The sequence below is a fragment of the Peromyscus californicus genome, unplaced genomic scaffold (assembly GCF_007827085.1).
Source record: "Peromyscus californicus insignis strain IS unplaced genomic scaffold, ASM782708v3 Scaffold_21__1_contigs__length_65335640, whole genome shotgun sequence".
NCBI lineage: Eukaryota > Metazoa > Chordata > Mammalia > Rodentia > Cricetidae > Peromyscus > Peromyscus californicus.
Window position 1 is genome coordinate 23,492,602 of NW_026294514.1, and position 24,040 is coordinate 23,516,641.

At 37.0% G+C, this 24,040-nt stretch overlaps 1 protein-coding gene across 6 annotated transcripts in view; it reads left to right on the plus strand.

Moving 5' to 3' along the window:
- Spag16 (sperm associated antigen 16) overlaps positions 1-24,040 on the plus strand; it is an 830,413-nt gene that overhangs the window by 416,731 nt on the left and 389,642 nt on the right. For all 6 annotated transcript variants that reach the window (XM_052749769.1, XM_052749770.1, XM_052749772.1 and 3 more), the window contains one exon: positions 130-315. In XM_052749769.1, coding sequence (XP_052605729.1) covers positions 130-315 — 186 coding nt within the window. The remainder of the gene's footprint in view (positions 1-129; positions 316-24,040) is intronic.

Genomic DNA, 24,040 nt, shown 5'->3' on the forward strand with positions numbered 1-24,040 from the left:
CTTGTAATAGTATATATATATGTATAAATATATATATATATTTATAAGTATATATAAATATACACATGGTTCAGAGAAAAACATGAATTGTTTTTTAAACAAATTGTCTTCTTGTTTTCTTGAAAACAGTGGCAACAAGTTGGCTACTTCAAGTGGTGACTCCACAGTTAAATTATGGGACCTTGCAAAAAATGAATGCATATTGACCTTTGAAGGACACAGTCACGCAGTATGGTCCTGCACATGGCACTCTGGTGGTGATTTTGTGGCTTCTGCCTCACTGGATATGACTAGTAAAGTCTGGGATGTCAATAGGTAAGAACCACTTTTCAATATTATCAAGCTATATTGATATACATTTCATGAGTAGAGTGTATTATTTTCCTCAATACTGACACTGAGAAACATTACCAGAAACTGTTCACTGCTAAGATTACAGGGAGTGATGCAAATAATCTTTATGAAATCCATTTCCAACTCCATTGATCTTTGTTGATAAAATAATTCCTTTCTGAGTGTTGAGAACAAGATCAAGCCTTTGTTAAGAGATTAGGGTTTCGTCAACTGGAAGCTGCTTATTAGAAACTGATAGAAATTAATATTTATTTTAAGTAGATTTTTTTTTGCTCTGCTTAGCACAGGGTTGCTATATCTCTGCACTGTGGAAGTTGGTTTGGCAGTCATGAATATAATGGAGTTGGCTTATGCTCAATTTTTATGGATTCCTTGGAATGTTTTCCCAAACCAATAATTTTTAGTAATTTACAAAATGTAAGAAATTATAGACATGAAAGTTTTATATTTGTCTTAATTCAAAACAGACATCCATTTCATTTGCAGTATCAGGAACAGTATTATAATATGGTAAACACAAGAAAGTTGAAAAAATGGTACATTAGGCTATTATCAAATATCTTAATTGTTTCAGCTTAGAGGTTGTTTGTCAGGCTTTGGGCCTTGTTTGCTGTTGAAACAATGTAGAGGTATTGTGGGATTTCTTAAGGCAACTCCATGTAGTTAAAAGGGGGGTTTATTTTGGGGTAATTTACAACAAGTAAAAGGATTGGTTACAGGATCTGGGAGAGGTGAAGTGCAGTCCAGGGGTGTTCTCTGGAGAACTTTGCTCAGTCTACCATCCAGCATCCAGGATCACCAGGAGCCAAGAGAGCCAGCACATCTGGATCTCAGGTCTTAAGGCTTCCCATCTTGGCTCTGCCTTTGGGGCAGACCATAGGTAGGCGTGACAGTTACCACAAGCCTCTGGGGGTAGTATTTACAGGGCAAAGCTGGAACAGCTACCTACTACATATAGGTTCCAAATTGTGGATGATAACTCTTGGAATGTTAGGCCAACTATTGCCATCCTATATCCAACATAACTTATTTTAAAAAATAAGAAAATTATGGAGCCATCATAAAGGCTGAGACTTAGAATTACACATACAATTGGTCCCTTAAACAGCTGTCCTCCATCCTTCCTGATTATGAGTGTCATCTTGAGAGCAGAGGGCAACTGGGTGCTTGGGACCATAATTAAGACTCTCGGGAAGATTCAGCTGAAGGTTATCTCAAGCTCGGCATATAAATGATTTCCAAAGGCTGTGCATCGGTTACTAAACTCCTTTCTCTCTGCGCTGTGCTTTGTTTCCTTGATGCTACTGCTGGGCTCTGTAAACTTCACTGTGGCTTTGCTGGATGGCATGTCTAGCTGGTGCATGCAGTAGATTATGAGTCTGACAATGGGGGAGGCCTTTCTTCTTACTATTCCTTTCCTCTGAGCTTATTGTAGACACTATCACTCCACTGGCTGTTCTTATCACAGCAGCAGAATCCAGTGACAGGCTTCTTTCTATACAAGCAGCCTCACTGGGGCACCATTTAGAGAGGAAAACCTCAGGTAGCAGATATTGCTTCTCCTTGGTCTGTATTTCCCATCTCTCTCAGAATATATCCTCTAGGCAGAGAAACCCCATCACCAGCATGGAAATGCTATCTCCCCTGAGGAATGACTTCAGCCACTTCAACTACGGAAACCTCATTCTTCAATTCTGGGGTTTTTGTGAAAGCTGAGCATTGATAATTTCTACAGTATTTCCTTTGTGATTTCAGTGTTTAGGTTGCTGGGTCTTCCCTGATGGAGCTTTGTCTGTCCCTTAGCACTTTCTTCTTATTATTACTTAGTGAACAACTTACATAGTTGTCAGTCCTGTCTGGTAAGCTTTGACCTTTAAGGTAATGGGAGCCCTTACTAAACCTTGACAGATTCAAACATAGGCAGATAAACAGCACAATCCATCTGAAAGGAACAACTAACTAAACTTTGCATATCCTGTCTGAGAAAGCATGACTCTGAGTGATAGATTTCTACCTAATTCTATCTAAGACAGTTGTTTTCTCAGTGGGGCATTATTGTATTTGTAATAATCAATTGCACGAAAAATTCCAAGTCTATTATGCTTCTGTATCATATGATCAGATTTCATTAATATTGACATTACTGAGTCATTGGAATTTCAGCGTAATTATGTAAATTTAGTCTTTTTCACATTTGACTTAGATGAAGATCCTAATACAAGACTGTAGTGCATTGAAAATATATCTTCAAATTTATTAACCATTCAGAATGTGTAAACCCAGCTATGGCTAGAAACTGCTTCCCAATGATCTTCACTCCCCTTAGAACAATTTCAAACACTGTGATTTGACAACTTTCCCTTTGACTCTGACATAAATACTGTCATCTCATTGATACCCAGTAGATATTGACATAGCAGATCAAAATTCCTCTTGATTAATGTCAAAATCCTCTAAATTTAAAATTTTCCATCAATATCAGGACCTCAATCAAATTCATCACCAGTGACAAAAACTGATACTGACTTTGAAGCTGAACTACTGCCCACAGGGACATGTAAAGGGAGACATTGATTACATCTGAAGGGCTGTTGATACATCTTTCAGAGTTATAATCAAAACATCAAGTTCTGATTTGTAATTACCCAGGGATCAGAGTCGTGTAGATATGTCTAAACTCTGAGAGTCTTAGTTTAAAATCTTAGGTTGCTTGAAATGGCTTAGTGACTTCAGGGGAGAGTCTTGCCTTGGTAATTTGGGTGTTGGCAGAAACTGTGTCTTGTTGTGTAGCTTACTGTTCTCTGGATGCCCTGTGGTTCTTAAGAATGGAATATTTTGGACTGATATGTAATGTTGTCATTCAACTGGCTGTTTGCCAAAATGTTAGATCACTGGGAAGCATAACCTATATAACATTCCAGATAAAGCTTCATATTTGCTGAGCAACATTAAGATTTTTCTGAACTCTATCTAAGGACTCAGTGGGGGTAAAGTCTCATTCTACAGAGGTTCTGTAGCATATTTTGATGGTCTTCCCAAGGATCACAATATGAACTGATGGATGTATGTGTTGCAGCTAGACATCATTGTTTCCTACTTTGTTTTATAATATGCTCTTTAAGGTCAGTCACTAAGCACTCATACACACTTGAGACACACACACATGCACACACACACTCACACATACAAACATATGTGCGTAAGCACATACATATTCATACACACAGCACATGCACACTCACATGTACATACAAAGACACATACACACAACCGCACACATGCACACACACATACAATGTATCCTGGACACAGAGTGCTTGGCATATGACTGTTTACTTGTGTGAATGAATAAAGAGTCATCCACAAGTACCCATGAAATGTGCACAGTAGGAGTTTTTTACCCTCCAGATCCATATCAAGTTGTGTTATAATTTTCTGTCTTATCTTGCATGAATTTATAAAATGAGAAAAATTGTGTAGAAGTGTTAAAAATGATCTCAGTCACCTGTAAAAAATAATTTATGTTTCTATTCCTAGGCATTTACATATAACACCAATGAATAAGATGACTGAACAGTGTTGGGCTGTTACAGATATACAGAGACTTTCAGACTCAATCACTATCCTCAATGAGTTTATAAGTCATTTAGGGATGTAGGGATTTTGAAGCAATCATAGAATTTGCAATGCATCTGCTCTCCGTATTATTGCACCTAGTATTCTGGGAGAGTCCTGGCTGTTTTTCTTCCAAGGTAACTGTATTTGGCTAAGCAGCTTCATCACCTTGTCACTTTGGTGTTTGGAAGGCAGACCATGTGCTGGTTCCACTTGTCGCTGGAAGGAAAGGGGTTGGAAATGGCCAAAATGTCGCTGAGTGTAGCTGCCTCAGCTACTTCAACCAGACAGCACAAGGGCAGGGACTCAGCAGTTTGTAGCAAGGATAGAAAGGAACTGGGGTACTTGTAAACTTCAACAGCTTCTCCCTCCCAAATGCTGGGAAATAAATGTAATGGCCTGAATGCTCTGTGTATTGTTTCAGATGCCCTTGAAATTCTGTGGAGAAAGGAAACAAAACAAGTTAAGAACCATGTTCAAGTTGTGATTTTTCTCTGTATTTTGTTACTAGGAAGCAGATTTACCAGAAACCTGGGTTTGTAGGAAAATCATGTTGACAAAAAAACCATGAGCCTACAGTTAGTAACTTACCCATTCTTAAAATAGTCCTTGAGGCCCCAAATGTATATCCACAGGAAGTGGACTTCTGGTGTTCCCTAGTCACAAGGGAAAGGAAGAGCACCGAACCCACGTTAGATACAGCCATAGAGAATAACGGATACAGGAAAACCTTCTGTGATGCAAAGGCAGGACACATGCAAGAAAAATGCATTCCAAACCAAAGCAAACCCTGAAACCACAAAACAGACATTCAAACAGATGTGGGAAAAGTGTTCCTCTTGTGAGCATGCCATGGTTCCCATAAGGAACTTTCTTCAGTGCCTTGGAGAAGCTCCTTGACTTGCTTTGTTAGGCAATCCACAAAGCCAATGGTTTGTGTTTCTCACGCTCTTTTCCTCTGTTAGTTACCATTTGTACAGCTGCTAGTCCTTCCTTGCTCCATCATTGTACACTACATTTGTGGTGTGCAGACAGCAGAAACTTGGTTTTACCTGGTTGATCGGCAGAAGTGATCACTCTGACCGCCTGGGAGCAGCTTCAGTACCATCCAGAGAACACGGACTATAGAATACATGGCAGTGGCTGATTGTGATCTGGGGTTGCCTCCATTTCTAGATTGGGAAAACAGAAGCAAATACTTCGTATGTGGAGGGAAATGTGGCATCATTATTTGGTGGCCAGAAAGCTGTAGTAGAGATGTTAGTATTCATTTGTTTGCTCCCTTCTCTCACATTCACTAGAAACATGGCCATCTAAGTGCTATTTCTCAGCTTTGCTATTTTTCAAATGTGGCTGCACTAATAACTTCTATACAGCAAAACAATAGTTAAACTGATAGGGACCATTTTCGTTTTTGGATCTATAGGGTATGCAATGGCCGCAGAAGCCAGTTATTTTTCTTTTAAGAAAATGAGAGAGCAAATCTCCACATGCTTGAATTATGTGACCCCATTCCCTCCCTCTAGTTAGCCTGTCCTGTTGTCTGAGGAACTCAGGAACAGGAGAGAAACTAAGTTACTGATGTCATCTTATCCCCGCCTCTTTGTTAGGGCACTTGCTCCTGCTGGTCTAATACAGGCTTCCTGTGACTATTTTCTAGGTGAAGCATTCTCCCTCATGACTTACTTTTAAGGCAACTGGGACAAGTCTTGAAGCATTTGCAAATGTGTAGATAGGGTCACTTCATGAACATTCTCACCGTTGTCAATGGCTCTTTAACTCTCTATTCTCGTGTTATGACCTTAATATACGTTGCAATACTGCTGGAGCCTATGAAACCGTAATAGTCAGCAGAAATACTTGTAAGTATAATAATGGGTTTGCATAGGTTATAATGCCGTAAGAGTAGTTGTAAATGGTTAGAAAAAGTGAAACTATTATGCATGTGCCTCCATTAGTAGAACTATGATTTAATAATGATGAATTAAACAAGCACCAAGATTTAAAGTTTATAGTAGTAGTGACTTTATTCATGGGGAGAGTTGAGAAAGTCAGTTTTACTGATTATAATTAGGCTATAAAAATATAAATAGCATCTTCCATATGGATATTATTCTAGTATTCTAGTTTCCTCCCTGCCTCCCTTCCTTCCTCCCTCCCACCCTGTCTCCCTTCCTTCCTTAAATATGTATTCTTATTTCTTTATTAAATATGTATTCTTTTCTTTCTTTATTAAATATGTATTTTCCTTACTTTAAAATGTTTTTTAATGTATGTGTATGTGCACAGGCATAATTGTCTATATCTGCATCAGGTGCAAACATGTACCTTGGATGAAGTTAGATCTGTTGGAACTGGAGTCACTGGTGATTATGAGCCAGCCTATATAGGAAATACAAGGACAGTAAATGCTCTTTAAGTAGTGAGCCATCTCCCCACCTTCCCAGGATTTGTTTGTAGACCTAACAAACATGCAGTGAAGCCCTTATCTAATTTATTATTCTAATCACTGCAGCAGTGTGGTGGTTTGAATAAGGATATCCCCCAGAAGCTCATATATTTGAATGCTTAGTCAAAAAGAGGTAGGACTTTCTGAGAAGGATTAGAAGTGTGGCCTTGTTGGAGGAAAGGTACTATGTGGGTAAACTTTGAGGTATCAAAAGCCAGTGTGAGAACCTGTCTCTCTCTTTCTGTCTGCTTCCTGTGGTTCAGAAGGTAAAGTTCTCATCTACTTCTATAGTGTGACGCCTGCGTGCTGCCGTGCTCCTTCCCCACCGTGATGATCATGAACTAACTCCCTGAAGGTGTAAACAAGGCCCCAATTAAATGTTTCTCCTCTAAGTTGCCTTGATCATGGTGTCTCATCACAGAAATAGAACAGTGAATAAGACAAGTATTAAAAAAAATAGATGAATATAGATGGCATTGTATTGAGAAGAAAAACCATATCAAATGAGTAATAATGTATTAGCCCGAGATGACAAATTTTGTAGAAAGAAAAGCATGAGAGATGATCAAAAATTATGGTCATGGGAAAAGATGATATTTTCAAGGGGTAATCTTTATTGTAAAGCTGATTAATATTTGGAAGGTCTCAAAAAACTGAGACAACTAGCCAAGCAGGTACCCAGGCTCTTCTGAATTTTCTATGGGGATGTCAAAACTCATGTTTTGACAAAACTATTGAAAGGCGAGTGTAACTGCAGTAAATTTAGCAGACAGTTGTTCAGGTCCTTGTGCGTATGTGCATTTTGCAAACGGCCTCACAGCCCACCTAGTGCCTTTCAGCTTCATTTTCAATGAAATGGCAGACACCTGCTAGTTTTAAGTACCAAATTCAATCTGCTTTCCATATTAATAGATGGCTATAGTGAGTTGTGAGATCAGACTAGGGAGAGGAGGGGTGAAACACAGATACAATTGGAAGCTCCTGCTCAAAAAGCACTGCCAAATCCAGGCAAAAGGTGAGAAAGGCTTGATCCATGCTGGGGCCAGCGCGTGTAGTAAGAACTCCTTGTATCCTGGGCAAATATGGAAGAGAAAGCCAACAGGAGTTCTTGAGCTAATATGATCTGTGAGAGACAGAGAAAACAAACGACCTGTTAATATTTAGATGACTAAGAAGGAAACAGCTCATTCTCTTTATGCTGGCAGATTTCATAACTAAGCATAAAGGGGGGATGTCCTTTGATTGTTCCTCTAACATTTCTAGGGAAGAGAACTGAATGTTCCTTCTGTCCACTGGCATCGCTGCCTACTGAATTTAATAATGCATCGGTCAATCAAAACCTTGGGCCAGATGAGAGGAGAGGAACAGAAGGAATCAGTTAAAAGTAGGAAATGTGAAATATTAACGTTCTGGTTCAGTGAGTTATTTCCTGTTAGTGAAATGTAGTATTCGTTTCTTTTGGACAAATAAGGTGCTAAATTGAACTTCAGAATGAGAGAAAATTCTTTCCGAACAACATTTCTTTATTAAAAAGTAATAAAAGTTGGGCTTGATATTTATAATATAAAATACTCCATTAGTACATTTCATGTTCATTGTGACTCACTAGCAAAGTTGCCTGTGCTGGTAAAGAAGGACATATTGTACAATATTAATGATTTTAAGACATAATAATGTAGGAAGAAGTATTAAGACTCAAGGCATGGATTATTTCTTCACTAATACTTGTCTTGTGAGGGTCTCCAATTTGCCTTGTTATACTTGAAAAAGCACCCAAGGCATATATTAACTGATTGCTAAAGTAATGCTTGAAACATGATTATGCTATATTAAAAGAAATGGTGAGGTACCTGTTGTGATTAATATGTCCTGTTCTATCCAATAATGAATCAGCTTTTCTGTCTGCAAATGAATAATGCCTCCTTGGAATATGGATTTGAAGAGATATCTAAATGTGGAACATAAAGAGAACATGAAAATAATGTTTTTTGACTTTAATTTCTCTCTCCAAAAGAGCATACATTGCATGATTGAAGAAATATCTGTTTTGTAAGGAAAAAATATTAAAGCTAAGGTTCATACTTTATTTAGAAAGTTTTAGTGTGATTTAAAAATTTAACAGTTCTCTCATAGCTAATATGGCTTCGCCTGTTTGTGAAGAATGCCTACAGCAAGTGCCCACTGCAATAAACTTGATGCGAAAGTTCTTTTATATCATTATGAATGAATCAACAAATAAGAGGATATATTTCATGAGGTTTTTGGAATTTAATCCTATGGCCTTTACACAAGAATACTATTTCATATAAATGAGTTGTATAATTCATATGTAACTTACATTAAATGAGATGTACTTTCTCCTTGTTATCTTATATGCCAAATAAACTAAATATTAAAAAGAATTTGGATGAATAAATGAGATTAAAGGTATTCTAAGTGAATAAATATACTTTATAATATAATTTTACTTTTTTTACTGCCAATCAAGGCAAACACTTTTTCAAATAAAATATACCATTCTTATTAAAAATTGACTTAATAGATGAATTTTTATATTCCTCATTGCTAATGACTAAAAATATTTAATATATTTCTTCACTAATACCTTTTAATATAAAATTATAGTGGTCACAGCATGAGATGAAAGACCAAAATCACACTTGTTAATAGTTAAGTTTATATATACATATGAACATTTTAATGTGCAGAAGTTTAATGTCAACACTCATTACTTTGAATGAAGTAAATTTAAATACTCAAATTAACCTTAAAATGACCTAAAATATTTGGTTATTTTAAATATCTAATGAAAATTACTTTTTATGTCTTTATGATTTATCTGGGCTCCAAAACATGAATCATTTTAAAACAATTCACCTGGGAAAACAAGCACCAAGTGTTGTTTTAAGTAATATCTCAGAAACATTGCTTAAGGATAATGAAAGCAGTTCTCATCAAAAGTAATTGCTAACATTCAAATCAGTTGCTAGTGGATTGAGTTGGATGTCCATGTCCATCAAACCAAATGTAAGAAATAAACATAATATAAAGTACTTAAATTATGGGTACTTCACATTGCCTGACATCAGTTGTGAAAATTTCAACTTTTACACAAATGCAGAACTTGGTAATATTTCCTTGGTGGAAAGTGCAATTCAAGAAGGTGAAGGAAAAAACCTTTGTCTGAGCTTTGGTGATCCAGTCACGTAGAAAACAATACACAGTGGAACCAATACTTCTAGCAGAGTTTTCCCTTTGAGAAAAGTCATCTAGGCAGATTTCCCCTGTGTTTTCTTGTGCTGTTTACCAGATTACATTAAGTAAGTACTAAAACCTTCTTTCTTAGATATTTATTATTCATTAAATAACTCAACATGTGTCCCCTGTGTTTCTATCCCTGGATACTCTATGTCCATACCCCTGGAGCCAAAACTACAACCCAGAACCTAAAGTCAAGTCTCTTACATGACTCATATTATACAGCTCAACACAGTAGCTGATAGCCACGTTATACACATTATTAGACAAACTCCGGCTCTGCCACTGATCTAAAACTTAACTTCAATTTCTCTGTGTATGAGAAGGGAAAACCAAGCAGAGTACAGGCTTCCTGCAATCACTAGTGAGCTAGTTCTCTACTGCAAAAATCGTGCAAGCTCAGGAGCACACACCAGTGAGGTGGACAGCTGAACTGCCAAGCCTTCCCATCTTTCTGTACGTTGCTCTCCTCATTGGAGTTTTGCTTTTACCAGCTGCTAGACACTTATCACATAAACATCCAATTAAAGGTTTTCACATGAAGGATGGGTTTTCCTGTGATCTCATTATGGTTCAGGGGTAATTATGTGAGTTGGCTTTGTATTTTGAATGAAGAAGAAATTGTTGAATTTTGTAATGGCATGTGTAGCATGAATGTTAAAGAGTCTTATTAATAAAATCAAACCCGAGGCCAGTTATTGGGGTCAATGCTGGTAGATCAGAGAGACAGAACAAGCCACAGCTATCTCACCTTGCCAATTCCTCAGCTGGTCCTGTTTCCTCAGACTGGAAGCTTCTGTGTCCTCATTCCAATGGCTCTCAGCTGAACTGCTGCTAGAAAGCCTGAAAGCGTAACCAGCCAAATGCTTCTAGTTTCTGGTCCTCGTGCCTTATAAACCTTTCTGCTTTCTACCACCACTCCCTGGGATTAAAGGCTGCCTTCTAGGATTAAAGGCGTGAATCACCATGCCTGGGTGTTTCCAATGTGGCCTTGAACTCACAGAGATATAGAGGGATTTCTGTCTCTGGAATGCTAGGATTAAAGGCGTGAGTGCCACCATTTTCTAGCCTCTGTATCTAATGGCTGTCTGTTCTCTGACCCCAGATAAGTTTATTAAGGTACACAATATTTTGGGGAACACAATACCACCACAAGCATGTTACCAAAGATCAATCTAAAGCACATCAGAAAGAACAATTAAACATACCCATACCAGCATGAACTATGGCCTATCTACTTATGATTAAAATATTTTCCCTTTGTACAACAAAGTGAATATCTAAATTATGTAATTTCTTAAATATACATGTGAGCTCAGAGAGATCTAAAGATTCGTATTTTTTATTTATTGGAAATATTACTGTTAGTGTTGAAGATGCAGGATGAGTTAAACATGGGTGGGTGTATGTTACTATTTTAACATATGTCTAAATATAGCTTCATATCTACAAATTTAAAAATTTAAAACTTAAACTTCCTGTTGGCAATAAGTTGTTATTCTATCTATCTGACTATCTATTTATCTATCTATCTATCTATCTACCTACCTACCTACCTACCTACCTACCTACCTACCTATCATCTATCTGTCTATCTGTCTGTCTGTCAGTCTATGGGGACACATCTATTTAAACCACCACAGTATCTAAATATGCATGTATTTGCATATGTGCTTCTGTGTGCAAATGTGTGGAGGACAGAAGTCAGTGCCAGGAGTCTGCCTCACTCATTCTACACTTTATTTTTTGAGACCAAGTCTCTCACTGAACCTCCAGCTCATTGGTTCAACTGACCAGGTAGCCCCACGTCTCCTGCTGTCTTTCCGTCCCCAGTGCTGGGATTACAGGTGTACAACTTTGTACCAGGCTTCCATGTGGGTGCTGGGAATCTGAACTCAGACTTCCAGCTTGCACAGCAACTGAACCATCTTACAGCTCCTAAATAAATATATTTAAATATAAAACATTTTAATATAGAAACTTTATATTAAAGCCATAAATACTAAAAAAAGTGAACATTTAAAATTCTTGTCTTGATTTACTTCTCGCAAATAGTTGACAAGCTTGTAATAACATCTATTGTGTTCAGTCTTAGAGGTGACCTATAATTTATATCATTGTCCACTTTCTAGTTATGTGGCAAATTAAATATACTTTTTAGAAAACTGTTATTACCAATATTTCCACATTAAATGGAAGTTTACTATTTTACATATATGAATTAATGTATCAAGGGCATATGAAAGCAGTAATAATAAATTATGTTTGTAGCCCCCAAATGCTGGCTATGTGCTTAATATAAATCTCTCATAGAAATATTCTTTTATTTAGCAAACTTGTGCTATTTGTATGTGCAATCACACTTTGTTCTTTCTTTCATTTCCTAATAGATCACTTCTAGACTCACCTTAGACTGTAGGATTTAGTGACGTCTCTAACAATAACTCACCTCTTCATTATCTGTATTACTGTGGTTTTCATGATCTCTGCTCATATATTTACCACCACAAACTAAGTTCCTAGTTCCCAAATGGAAATGGACTATTCTCCTTCTTCTAAAAGGACATTGGGATTAATCCCATTAAGCTAATAGCCCTGTTTACCTGGGTCACCACAAACATGCCAGCCACTGTATTCTAGATATTGTCCACGTATTCACCAATCAGACTTCACCACTCACTCACCTCTGATTGCCTTTTCACTGCAGGCTTTGGAATTCAATGCCTCTCATCAGCACAACTTTCTTTTTTTTTTTTTTTTTTAGTTTATCAGTGAACTTTATTAAATGATCATAACTTTTAAAAACTGTTTCTACATACAGAATCAAATTATACTTTTCCTAAATTGTCATATGTCATTGTATTTTCCTAATCCTAAAAACAGTCACAATTATTACAAGACAAACACAGACCATATCTCTACTTAACATAGGTGCAAGATTCTCTTCTTTTTTTTTTTCCCCTTTTCTATTTTAATAAAAAGGAAAAAAAAGAAAAAGGTTATAACTAACAAAAGAAAAACTATATACAAAAGTACAATGACTATATACAATATATACAAGTAATAAATGTCTAAACAATGTCTAGTCCATTTGTATTTGACAAATTCAGAGAAAATAATTTCATTATCTATCCTATTTTGTTAAGTCCAAAATGTATCTAATTCACTTTCTATCCTAATTAATCTTCAACTATAACTAACTAACCTTCAACTATAACTAACTAATCTTCAACTCCCTCAGAGACCCAAGAAGGAAATAATATTAGCTAACAAAAATAAAAACAGAAAGTGCATGCAAGCAACTTCCAAAAAATTTGTGAGATACACAGCCAAGAATGGACAGCTGAATTAAAAAATCAACAACAATTTCCAGAATTTAAAATCCTGAATCATGACATGACACTAGTGGAATTCAGGTGTTTCTGGTACATGGACTGCTCTCACCCAATGTGAGGTTGAACTGTCGACCTTGTGTACATCCTACTTCACAAATGAGTCTGTCAGATATGCTAAGCCTATAGGCTGAAGATGATGCCCCAACACTGTGGAGAAACCTCAGGTGACTGTCCAGGCAGCTGGCTGTTTCTGTCAACTCACAGCACAACTTTCTTTATCCCCAACCTCTTCAGTGCACTATTTATCTTCTCGTTTAAGCTGGCGCTCCCTGGAGGACATTGATTCCCTTTTCTAATGAAGCCTGTAACTCCTTCCCTTTAATCCTGCTCAAGAGATTTATAGTTTATAATGAATAATAAGCATGTTAACTGAGATACATATAATTCATTTTGGAATGTTCATCTATCATGGTGTGTGTGTGTGTGTGTGTGTGTGTGTGTGTGTGTGTGTGTGTGTGTTTGCATTACATTTGTTTTTAGAATACTAACACAGATTCCATCTGTCTGAACCTGGTGGTTTGCTGGCGTGTATGTTGCCACTAGCCTGAACAGGGCTTCAACTATAACTGGGAAACTAATAAGCGTTCATTGGAGGACTATATAAAGTGACAATCCCTCATTGCTTTTTATTGTTGCTTGTAGACCACCTTCACTTCCCCTTTGTTCCCCTATAAACCATGCTTTACTGTAAGCACATTCTCAAGATGGCACCATGATCTTTTTAATTTTATCATAGATGCTACTATCCTACTTACCTCATTACATTTTGACTAGTTTGGTGCTGGATTTACTGTCTTTATTAGTTTCAACATCAGATTCTCAAAATAACCTGGACTCCTAACGCATTCGCTGCTAACTCTCACCACCACTTCCCTGTTTTCTTTTCTCCCTCAAGCTCGTGTCTTCCAGTAGTACTCATTGCAATGGCTCTCGAATTCCAGTAGTGTTAGAAACAGTTTCCACAATGCCCAACCCTGAATAAGAACTGTATTATTACATGGAATGGTTTGAATGAGAAGGACTCCCATAGGCTCATATGGCTGAATACTTAGTACCCAGTTGGTGGAACTGTTTGGGAAGGATTGGGAGGTACGGCCTTGTTGGAAGGGGTGTGTCACTTGGGGCTTTGAAGTGTTGAAAGCCCAAGCTATTCCTAGATTAGCTCTCCCTGCCTAGTGCTGGGTCCAGCATCTACCTGCCTGTCTGCTGTGGTACTCGCAGCCATGATAGTCTAGGACTAAGCCTCTGAAACTGTAAGTCTCCAATGAAATTTTTCTTCCCTAAGTTGCTCTGTCATGGAGTCTTATTGCAGCAACAGAAAAGTAACACAGACATTGTGAGTAGATTCTAAGCTCCATCACAGTGTTCTCCCCCTTCTCTCACCTTGTGACTTCACTTGCCATGCTCCTCCTCCATGTCAATTCCCTATGAATTCTCTGCTGATGCTGTTCTTGCACATGGTTTAGCTGCTGTGACTGAGGAAAGGAAAATCACATTCATGCTTACTAGTCTCACTTGATATGTATAACTGCAACTCATAATTGAATTCTACTTCATTTCCTCTGGCAGCTTACTCTACCAGATGAGTATGGAATAACTTGCTCTTCTAACTTCATATTATTAACACTCTCCCCAGTTCTTTCCTCTTTGAACTGAGGACCTTGATTTTTTTTTTCATTGAGAAAATAGGTCATATTAAAAAATGAATTTTTAATCTGCTAGCAATTCCATCAATGATTATATTTTTTCTCCCTTTTCAGCTAATCCATATTCAGTTCTGTTCTATACTACTTTGCATTTAGTTGGTTAATCTGAAATAACTATATTCAGATGTCTGAAGTTTCAATAGGAGCACCAATGTGACTATTTATCCAGTATATCATTCCATCAGTAAGCATGCCTCCATTTGCCATCAAAGGTTGCTCAGCAGTATGAGAGAGTAGAAGATGCATCATCTAAACTTCTACTTGTCATGGTGTTATTGCTCAAAGAGGGTCAGTAACATGGTCAAGATTAGAACTCCCTTGGGATATATATATATATCTGAGAACTGGCATACAGGAAAATCACCCGACAACTATTTTGGACTAAATATTTGGTCCCCCAGACCAAATTCATGTTGAAATTCAAGTACTTAATATGGAGGTATTTGGAGACAGGGACTTTGGGAGATAATTAAGTCATAAGGATGGTGCTGTCATTGGTGGGATTAGTGGCTTTAGAAGAAGACATGGAAATGTTGTCTTTGCTGTCCTTGTTGCCCACCATGTTAGGGAGTATAAGAAGACAGTCATCAACAGACCATGGAGCAGGCCAGACATTTTGTCTGCTGAAAATTTAATCTCAGAATTATTAGCTTCTAGAACCACGAGAAATAAATGTCTGTCTTAGCTACACATCATCCACCTTAAAACAACCCACACTAACTATTTGCAAGGAAAATGCTCTTTATTTGCATCTTTGTTCACATTACAGTAATTGCCTTGTAAATATAGATGTATATCGATCTTTCATCCATATGTCATAGTGCATAGAATTGATACACTTCACTTGATCTAAGATTGAATTACAATTTTTGACAAAATCCCTAGACCACAATTAGGTCTGACTTAGGGAGGTTTTTGGAAAAATACTTAAAAATCATCACTGGAGTAATTTTAAGTCTATACGTGCATGTCTCCTCAGTAAATTTTAGATGATCCTTATTAAGTTTTACTGCTTTTTATTGTGAACTTATTTAATACAGTAAGTTGAAATGGACCCACTTTCTCAATGATAATTACATAATTTTGTATTTCATCAAACTTAGGAAATGGACATTAATACAGTATTATTTAGTCAAGCAGATACATTAACTAAATTTCACCAGGTGTTTTTTTTTTTCTGTCTGTGTACGTGTGTGTGTGTGTGTGTGTGTGTGTGTGTGTGTGTGTGTGTGTGTGTGTCTGCCTATGCATGTGTTGTTTGAAACTTTATCAAATGTGTAGGCAAGAGTAACCATTATAGGTAATATTAGTAGTCAGATATACACAAATGCATCACTATTAAATTCTTTATATTTTTCTTCAATCCATGCTCTTTCCTCAGCCTACCTCTTGGAAACCACTAAAATGTTGTGCCTCTCTATAATAGCCAATATCATATAGCTGGAATCATACATGATGTCACCAACAAGGAACAGCTTTTCATTTTTCAAAAATTTGGCACCATAACCCAGAAATTCATTCAACTGTTACACATAGTTACGGGTAATAGTTCATTCTTATTTCTTGCTGAATAATAATTATTGTATGCACAGTCCACAATTTATTTGTTCATTCAACCCTTGAAGGACATCTGGTTAGATTCTAGTTTGGGGATTTTATAAATAAAGCTGCAGTGAACATTTATGGGCAGGTTTTTGTGCAAATCTAAGCCATCATTTCTCTGGGATATATATCCAAAAAAGTAACTGCCAGGTCTTATGGTAAATGGATCTTTAATGTTACAGAGTGTGGGGCGTTTACCCACCACCCCCACAGTTCCCCAGAGTTTTCTTGAGTGTGAGCAGCAGGAAATATTAGATAGAAGGATTTATTTCGGAGAATCTTGCGGAGATAAACAGAAAATAAAGGATAGCCTTGAGAGGGCCTGGAACCTATTCCAACGGGCCGACTGTCTCTGCCCCAGGGCTTTTATAGAGACACCAAGGGGTGGAGCAAAAGACCTCCTTCCCCAGCACAGCCAAGTGCAGACCATCTCAGACACCTGCACTCAGGTCCGTGGTCCTAATCATCCTCTATGCGGACCTGCTGGGTAAAGCCACGAGGAACCTGAGAACGGGCTCCCACAACAGAGCAGTGCCATATTTTTTTCCAGTGTAACATTGCTCTCATTGTCAATACCCGAGAAGCAGGGTCTCAGCATCTTTGCCATCATTTGTTAAAATCAATGAGTATTTAGTGCAACCATTTTTAAAGAGATATAGTTGTATCTTGTTATGATATCAATTAGAATTTCTCTCATGGCTGATGATAGTTAAAGATACTTTTGCGTATTTATTTTGTTTGGCATGTCTTCTTTATGAAATATCCACACAAACTTTGGTCCTTTTTCTGATTGAATTGTTTTCTTCCAATTATAAAATAAGTTTTAAAATCAGGCCATATAATTCCAACTTCCACATTTTTCCTTGTTTATTTGTATTTTGCTAATTATGTTGAGTGTTCCAGTTCTATTATCTTGACAGTTCTACTGTTTTTCCTTGTCTTGCAATCATTCAGTCTGTTTTACTGGTAATCAGAAAACTTCATATTCCTACCCTATTTACTTCTTACATATTAGCCTTCTGCTCATCATGAGTGTCATCCATTCCTCTTGTCCTCTATTCATTCATGATGCCTCTAGATTCTTCTCCAGAGATTTACTTATACTTTCTCCCAAAAGATTAGAGTTGAAGACTCACCTATCCTGGCTACTCTTCATTTCTGATGGCCACAATTTTCTTTGCTGTTAACTATTCACATTAGAGTGAAATTGTGAGTTTTTAAACCTTAAACACACACAAAAATGCACTCTTCCCACATGTAATCAAAAACTTTAAAATGAAAATGAACAATAAAAGAAGTAAGAAAGCACATAAAATTTCATTTTTTTTCATGAAGGTCATATTAGTGTGGCTCTATTTATTACATTATGAATATGAAATTATTTTAAAAGTCCCCTCTTTCTCTTTAAATTTGCCCCTTCGGTAATATGATGCAGCTGCTTCCCTGGTGCCTAAGGCACATGCATCTCTTTTCTGTTGTGTTTTTGTGAATAATTTGTTCTATGTCATGAAGCATTTCTGTTTCTGCTCTAGTTCTCGTTCTCTTTATTGTCTCTCTGCCACATCCCAATAACTTGCTTTCTCTCCCTTTAAATTAACTGGAGTTCCTCATAGTTAATTATGTGCTATAATAGCTCATCTTCTGTCTCATTGTTTCCCTTAGTATTTATTCTTAAATCTTTACACTGTTCCAAATAGTTATTTTACAAATTTTTTTCCATGTGAATTACTTTGCATATAGTAAAATTGCCCCTCCACTTAACATTATATATCTCATGGCGCCTCAACTCAAAGGAATGATATCATACAATTCTTTTGATCCATTTTCTTCTGCAATATGGTCTCTATGACTTCATCTTCACATAGTTGTATTGAATGGGAAGTAAAGAAATCTGAGTAGTTTTGAAAAACTCTTTCAGATGATTTACTAACTTAATATTTATAATATAGAGCAACAAGAATGTTCCCACTGGATGAAAATAATGTCTGCAGTTGCTTATGTCTGGGGGGCAAGGGTGCCACTCAGCCATAAGATTTCTGTCTGATGTGCAATTTCCCCTCATCCAATGCTGCGAATCTCTAATGAATTAAAAACATCTTGTCAAAATAATCACAAACTTTTTCACTTTCAAATGTGTGTTTGTTTGCACTATGAGAATAACTTCCCTCACCTTGCTCATCAACGCATGTAAGCTGCTACAAAGAACTGAGAGATTGTGCTTGCTCGCAGCATATTTAACTCCAAATACTACTGCCAGGCTCATGTGTGCCCTGTATTTTGATTACATAATGAGGCATATGAAATCAGGTTTTAGTCTGACAAAATTGAATTGCAGAGGAACCATGTGCAGAGATGCCTGTGATCCTGTAAGTAGGTGAGTTATGTGAAGAAGTAGATTCAGGGTATTTCCTAAACTAACATTAATTAAAATGACTTCTTTCTTCCCACGTAGCAAATCTTGGTTGTATAACTATGCTTAACCAAGGATAAGCATGTCTGTGTAAATGTAGCTGTCATTCAGATGACACAAAAATATAGGCTGTTGGATCAGAAGTGCCGGGGCCTTTTTCACTGCATACAGCTATGCTTAGGTGACACCAACTGGCACGTATTTCTTATTCATGAGTTCTACTGCACGAGGAAGCCTCGCCTGAATTTTAAACTGTTACGGGATGTGAATACATTCTAGCTTAGAATTAGGTAAACTGGTCATAGCATATCAGAGAAAAGTCGGTAGAAGAGCCACTGCCTGCAAAGCACGCTTTTCATGTGGGCTCTGGCTCTCATGGCTGTTCCAATATTTATAAGTTCATCTTTATTTTCCTATAGTCTTTAGAGATTTAGGGTGAAGTCTTAAAATTCCAACCCTTCTCATTCCTCTTCAGGTACTACTCATTGGTTTCCAGTTCTTAGGTCTCTGTGTCTAGAGGGGCACACACGAGTTGGAGAATCATTGCCTCCTTTGCCTATCTTCACCTTTGGTCTGTTTTCACTATAGTGAATGCACAGTTCACATAGCCCTTCAGCAATGGCTTGTCCCTTAGAAACATCTACTGGTCCTTTGGATAATTGATGTCTGTAGCTTCCTGGCCCAGCTGCTTGAAATGGATTATGGATTGTGAAGGGAACTTCTTTTTTTTTTTTTTTTTTTTTTTTTTTTTGGTTTTTCGAGACAGGGTTTCTCTGTGTAGCTTTGCGCCTTTCCTGGAACTCGCTTTGGAGACCAGGCTGGCCTTGAACTCACAGAGATCCGCCTGGCTCTGCCTCCCGAGTGCTGGGATTAAAGGCGTGCGCCACCACTGCCCGGCTGAACTTCTTTTGCTTAAGGAATCATTTCTTATTTCACCATTGACATGATTTTCTCTAGAAAGCATTTGGAATAGTTTGGCTAATAATTTTGAAACATTTTTATATTGACAATGAAGTCTTTTTAAGTATTACTCCAATACTTAAAACCTCAAGTCAAGAGATGTCAGATTATCCAACTGAGAATTCAGGATTTTGTAATCTGAGGATGACTTGTAGACTCTGAATAGGTAAGAACATTGAGGGAAATTTTAGACAGTGTGAAATGTACTTTCTTGTATATTTAAAACTGTGATTGTTAAATTTGGCTAGTGTGTTGACACAAAGTGGCATTCAATAGAAACACAAATTATAATGAAGTGAATTTTAAAGATCATCTAATTGTAGCAGAAATAAGACAGGTTAGGTGAACTCAAGATCACAATAGTAGCATGTCTCTTTTTTTTTATTAAGAAAACTTTTTTCATTCATTTTACATACCAATCAAAGATCCCCCTCTTCCCTCCTCCCGACCCTCCCACCAGCCTCCCCCTCACAACCCATCCCCCACTCTCCCCTCACACAAGAAGGCAAGGCCTCCCAAGGGGAGGCACATCCAGTAGAGGCAAGTCCAAGCCCTTTAGTCTGCCTCAAGGCTGCAGGAGTTATCCCATCACAGGTAGTGGGCTCCAAAAAGCCTGTTTAGCAAAGGCCCTAGCATAGGGCCTAGGTTCCAAAAATCCAGCTAAAATTAAATTAATTATAAAATAAAAATATTGCAAAAAAAAAAAAAAAAAAACCTTGTTCATGCACCAGGGAGGGATTCTGATCCTACTGCCAGGGGGGCCCCCAAGCAGATCAAGCTACACAACTGTCTCTCCCTACAGAGGGTCTAGTCCAGTCCCATGCAGGCTCCACAGCCATTGATCCAACTTTCATGAGTTCCTACTAGTTTGGTTTGGTCATCTCTGCAGATTTCCCCATCATGATCCTGATGCCCTTGCTCATAGCATCCCTCTTCTCTCTCTTTGACTGGACTCCAGGGATAGCATTTCTTTAAAGTAGAGTAACATTTATGATTATGATAGCAACATAGAATGTGACATTACATCTCCACTTCTTAATAGAAATTGCTATTCTAAAGGCACAGGCATGCAAACCACAGAAATTATTATTAAGAGGGAAACAAATGCCTGAACTGGACTTTCTATTCTTAATTTGATTTGTCTGTACTCTTCTTTACCAGAAAGGAATTAAACCAGTCCACAAGGATAAATAAGATATGACAAAATTTAAGTTAAAATTGGAGGAGAAAACAAAGGATAAATAAATAGAACCTGAAATATATCAAAATATATATTCAGTGTGTTGATACATCAAGATGCATTCTGTAATAAAGCATCTCCATTGTTGATCTACACATTGCAATTTAAGTTTTCAAATAACCAAGAGAAGGCAATTGTCTTTTTATTTGTATAAGAAAGGGTGTTTGAGATGTGCCTAAACTAGTATAAAGAAACAAATATGATGGATTAGGGGAGAATTGTACCTGAAATTGCTCATCAGAGAGCAAATGTTCTCAAGAGTAGCCTCATAATGAACCTGGGAGGCAGAGGCAGGAGGACAACTGCAAGTGCAAGTACAACATGGTCAGCATAAAAAGTTCTGGGAAATCATGGACTATGGTATTGAGACCACATCCTTACATCCTATAATGAATGTAGAAAGGTATATACAGGAGAATACAAAATACTCAAAAGTAAACCAACAGTATAATAATACTCAAAAAATTAAGTAGCAATATGTATAGCATATTAAAAGATATAATACAATGCAGGAAAATACATAGGCAATGAAATGTTTCAAAGGGTAGTAGTTAAGAAAAATAGGAAGGACTTTATTCTCCAGAGAGCACAAATTACCAAAGAAAGTTCAAAGACCTGTCAATAATTACAACTGTCACCCAGGTATGGTGTTGCACAACTGTAGTCCCTGCATTTGGGAGGCTGAGGTAGGAGGACTGTGGGGTCCAGGCCAGCCTATGATATCTGTCTAACAAGGTATTGTCTCAAAAGGAAGCAGAGAGACAAACAAGTTGTGAGATAGACATAAACTTGCACTCGCCAAATTTTATCTTAAAAGTAGATCAGCAGCAGAAAATCACACATATAGGGTGAAATATAATATAGTCATGCCATTCTTTCATCTCTGCATTTGAGACGGCGTTCACCCGAGGAGAAGGTGAAAAAGTCTTCATTGGCTCCACACATTCACATACTGAAATTTGGAGGAGTCGGAACTGAGTTCTCAGGCAAGCTTTGAGATCAGCCCTTGGAGTAATTTTGATGACCTCTGCGTGATACATCTTGGAAGTCATTCCAACCATGTTAATTGGCAAAGATGTATAAGCTGCACTATTCATTGGAGATGGAGTTAAGTGGGCTAGTAACAGCATTAGAAATAGCAGCCAGTTACAGAGATGCAGATAGAAGACCTTGGGCAGAACAAGAAGGTGCTCTCTCAAGTGCTGCATTAACTGTGAGTTTATCCCCATTTGTATGGCTTAAGTAGGCTTTAAAAAACACAAATTTCTGTCACTAGATGTTCAAAATTACTCTTAACTTTATTGGATTAAGACAAAAATATCCTGGAGAGGTAGACATAATTTTGAAGAAAAAATGTACTGAACACTGGAAATAATAGATAATGCTCAGTTGTCTCCTGCTAATAAAGAAGTACACAGAGAAATACTACATATATGAAAAGGGCCAGTTGGCCAAAGAAGGTGAATATAAAGAAATTTTAAAAATTCAATACTATTCCTGCAAACAGTAAAGATATATTTAATATGTTAAGTGTAGATAATTTTAAATACAAGTTATTTGCATAGAAAAATGATATTTCTGAATATTTAAATTTAGGAAAGATGAGATAAAATACAGAAAACTAGAAGCAAAATGAAAATCTTATGATACCAAAGATAACTATTTAAAAATGTGGTGAGGGACATGTAGATAAAGTGGAAGTTCTTATGGGTGAAAAGATGTATACAAGAAATAATGTATAAAAAGGAATTCCCAGAAATAAAGAAATATTTAGGTCTTTGAATACAAATGCGTGCCTGAAGAATTAGCTGATGAAGATTTAAAAATGCAATACATAGACATTCATATAGGCATATTCTAGTAAAATGTATAATTTTAAAAATGGAAAAAGCCATGACAATTATAAAGTGAAACTAATTATTCCAATAAGATGTTATCAGAATAGTTCTGCAATGTGACATGTTAACAGGGAGTTAGTTTCAAGTAAAAGGTTTTAGAAGAAAAACAAGTTATGATAATCCCAAAGTTTCACCTCCACATAAAGTAGCCCTAAACTGTAAAATATATCTTTGAAATAAAAATGAATAATCTTCATGCCAGTTCATGAGATGAGTCAAAAGATAGAAAAAATATGAGGAAATTGGACATAATGAATATAATAAGCATGAATTACAGAAAATATAACTAATACCTGAATAAATTTTGTGAGAAGAGTAGTCTGCTATGTATGTGGGTTTATATAATAAAATAAGACAACAAAGCATAACATAATAATAAATATATACCACCCAAACCACATTTAAGATGGGCAATTAATATTTTAAATATGTCCACAGAGTTGTGCAGCCATTATTTCAATTAGAACATATAAAATGTTCTTGCATTATAAAGAAGCCCTGGGGCTAGAGAGCTGGTTCAGTGGCTAAGAACACTGGCTGCTTTGCCAGAGAATCTCGGTTTGGGTCCTAACACCCTCATGGAGTCTCACAATTGTCTGTAACTCTAGTCCCAGGAAATCTAATACTGTCTTCTGACCTCTATGGTCACTGCTCACACACGGTGTACTGACATACATGCAAGTGAAATACCCACACACAAAAATAAGTTTAAAAAAAAAACATGAAAGTAACCTCATCTGCAAGGAGTGACCCATCATTTCTCCTTCCCAGGAATGTGCGACCAGTAATGAATGTACTTGTTATGTCTATGGACTCACCTCTTGTGAACATTTTATGTTAATGAAAGTGCACACTGTGTAGCTTCTGTTGACTTTTTTGTTTTATCATAATGTATTTACCCATAAGCCACTGGTGGGTATCTGAGACATTTCTTTATTTTTGACTAGTATGAATTACATGACCATAAAAACATGTATACGTGTGAACATATGATTTATTATTATTAGATGCACAGATAGGAGTAGAATTTCTGGGTCATATAATAAGGTTGTGCTTAACCTTTAGTGTATGTAGCAAGTGATTTTTCAAGTATCCTTTTCATCCTTACCAGCAATGTATGAAGAATTCCCATTTCCCCCAACTCTTGTCAATG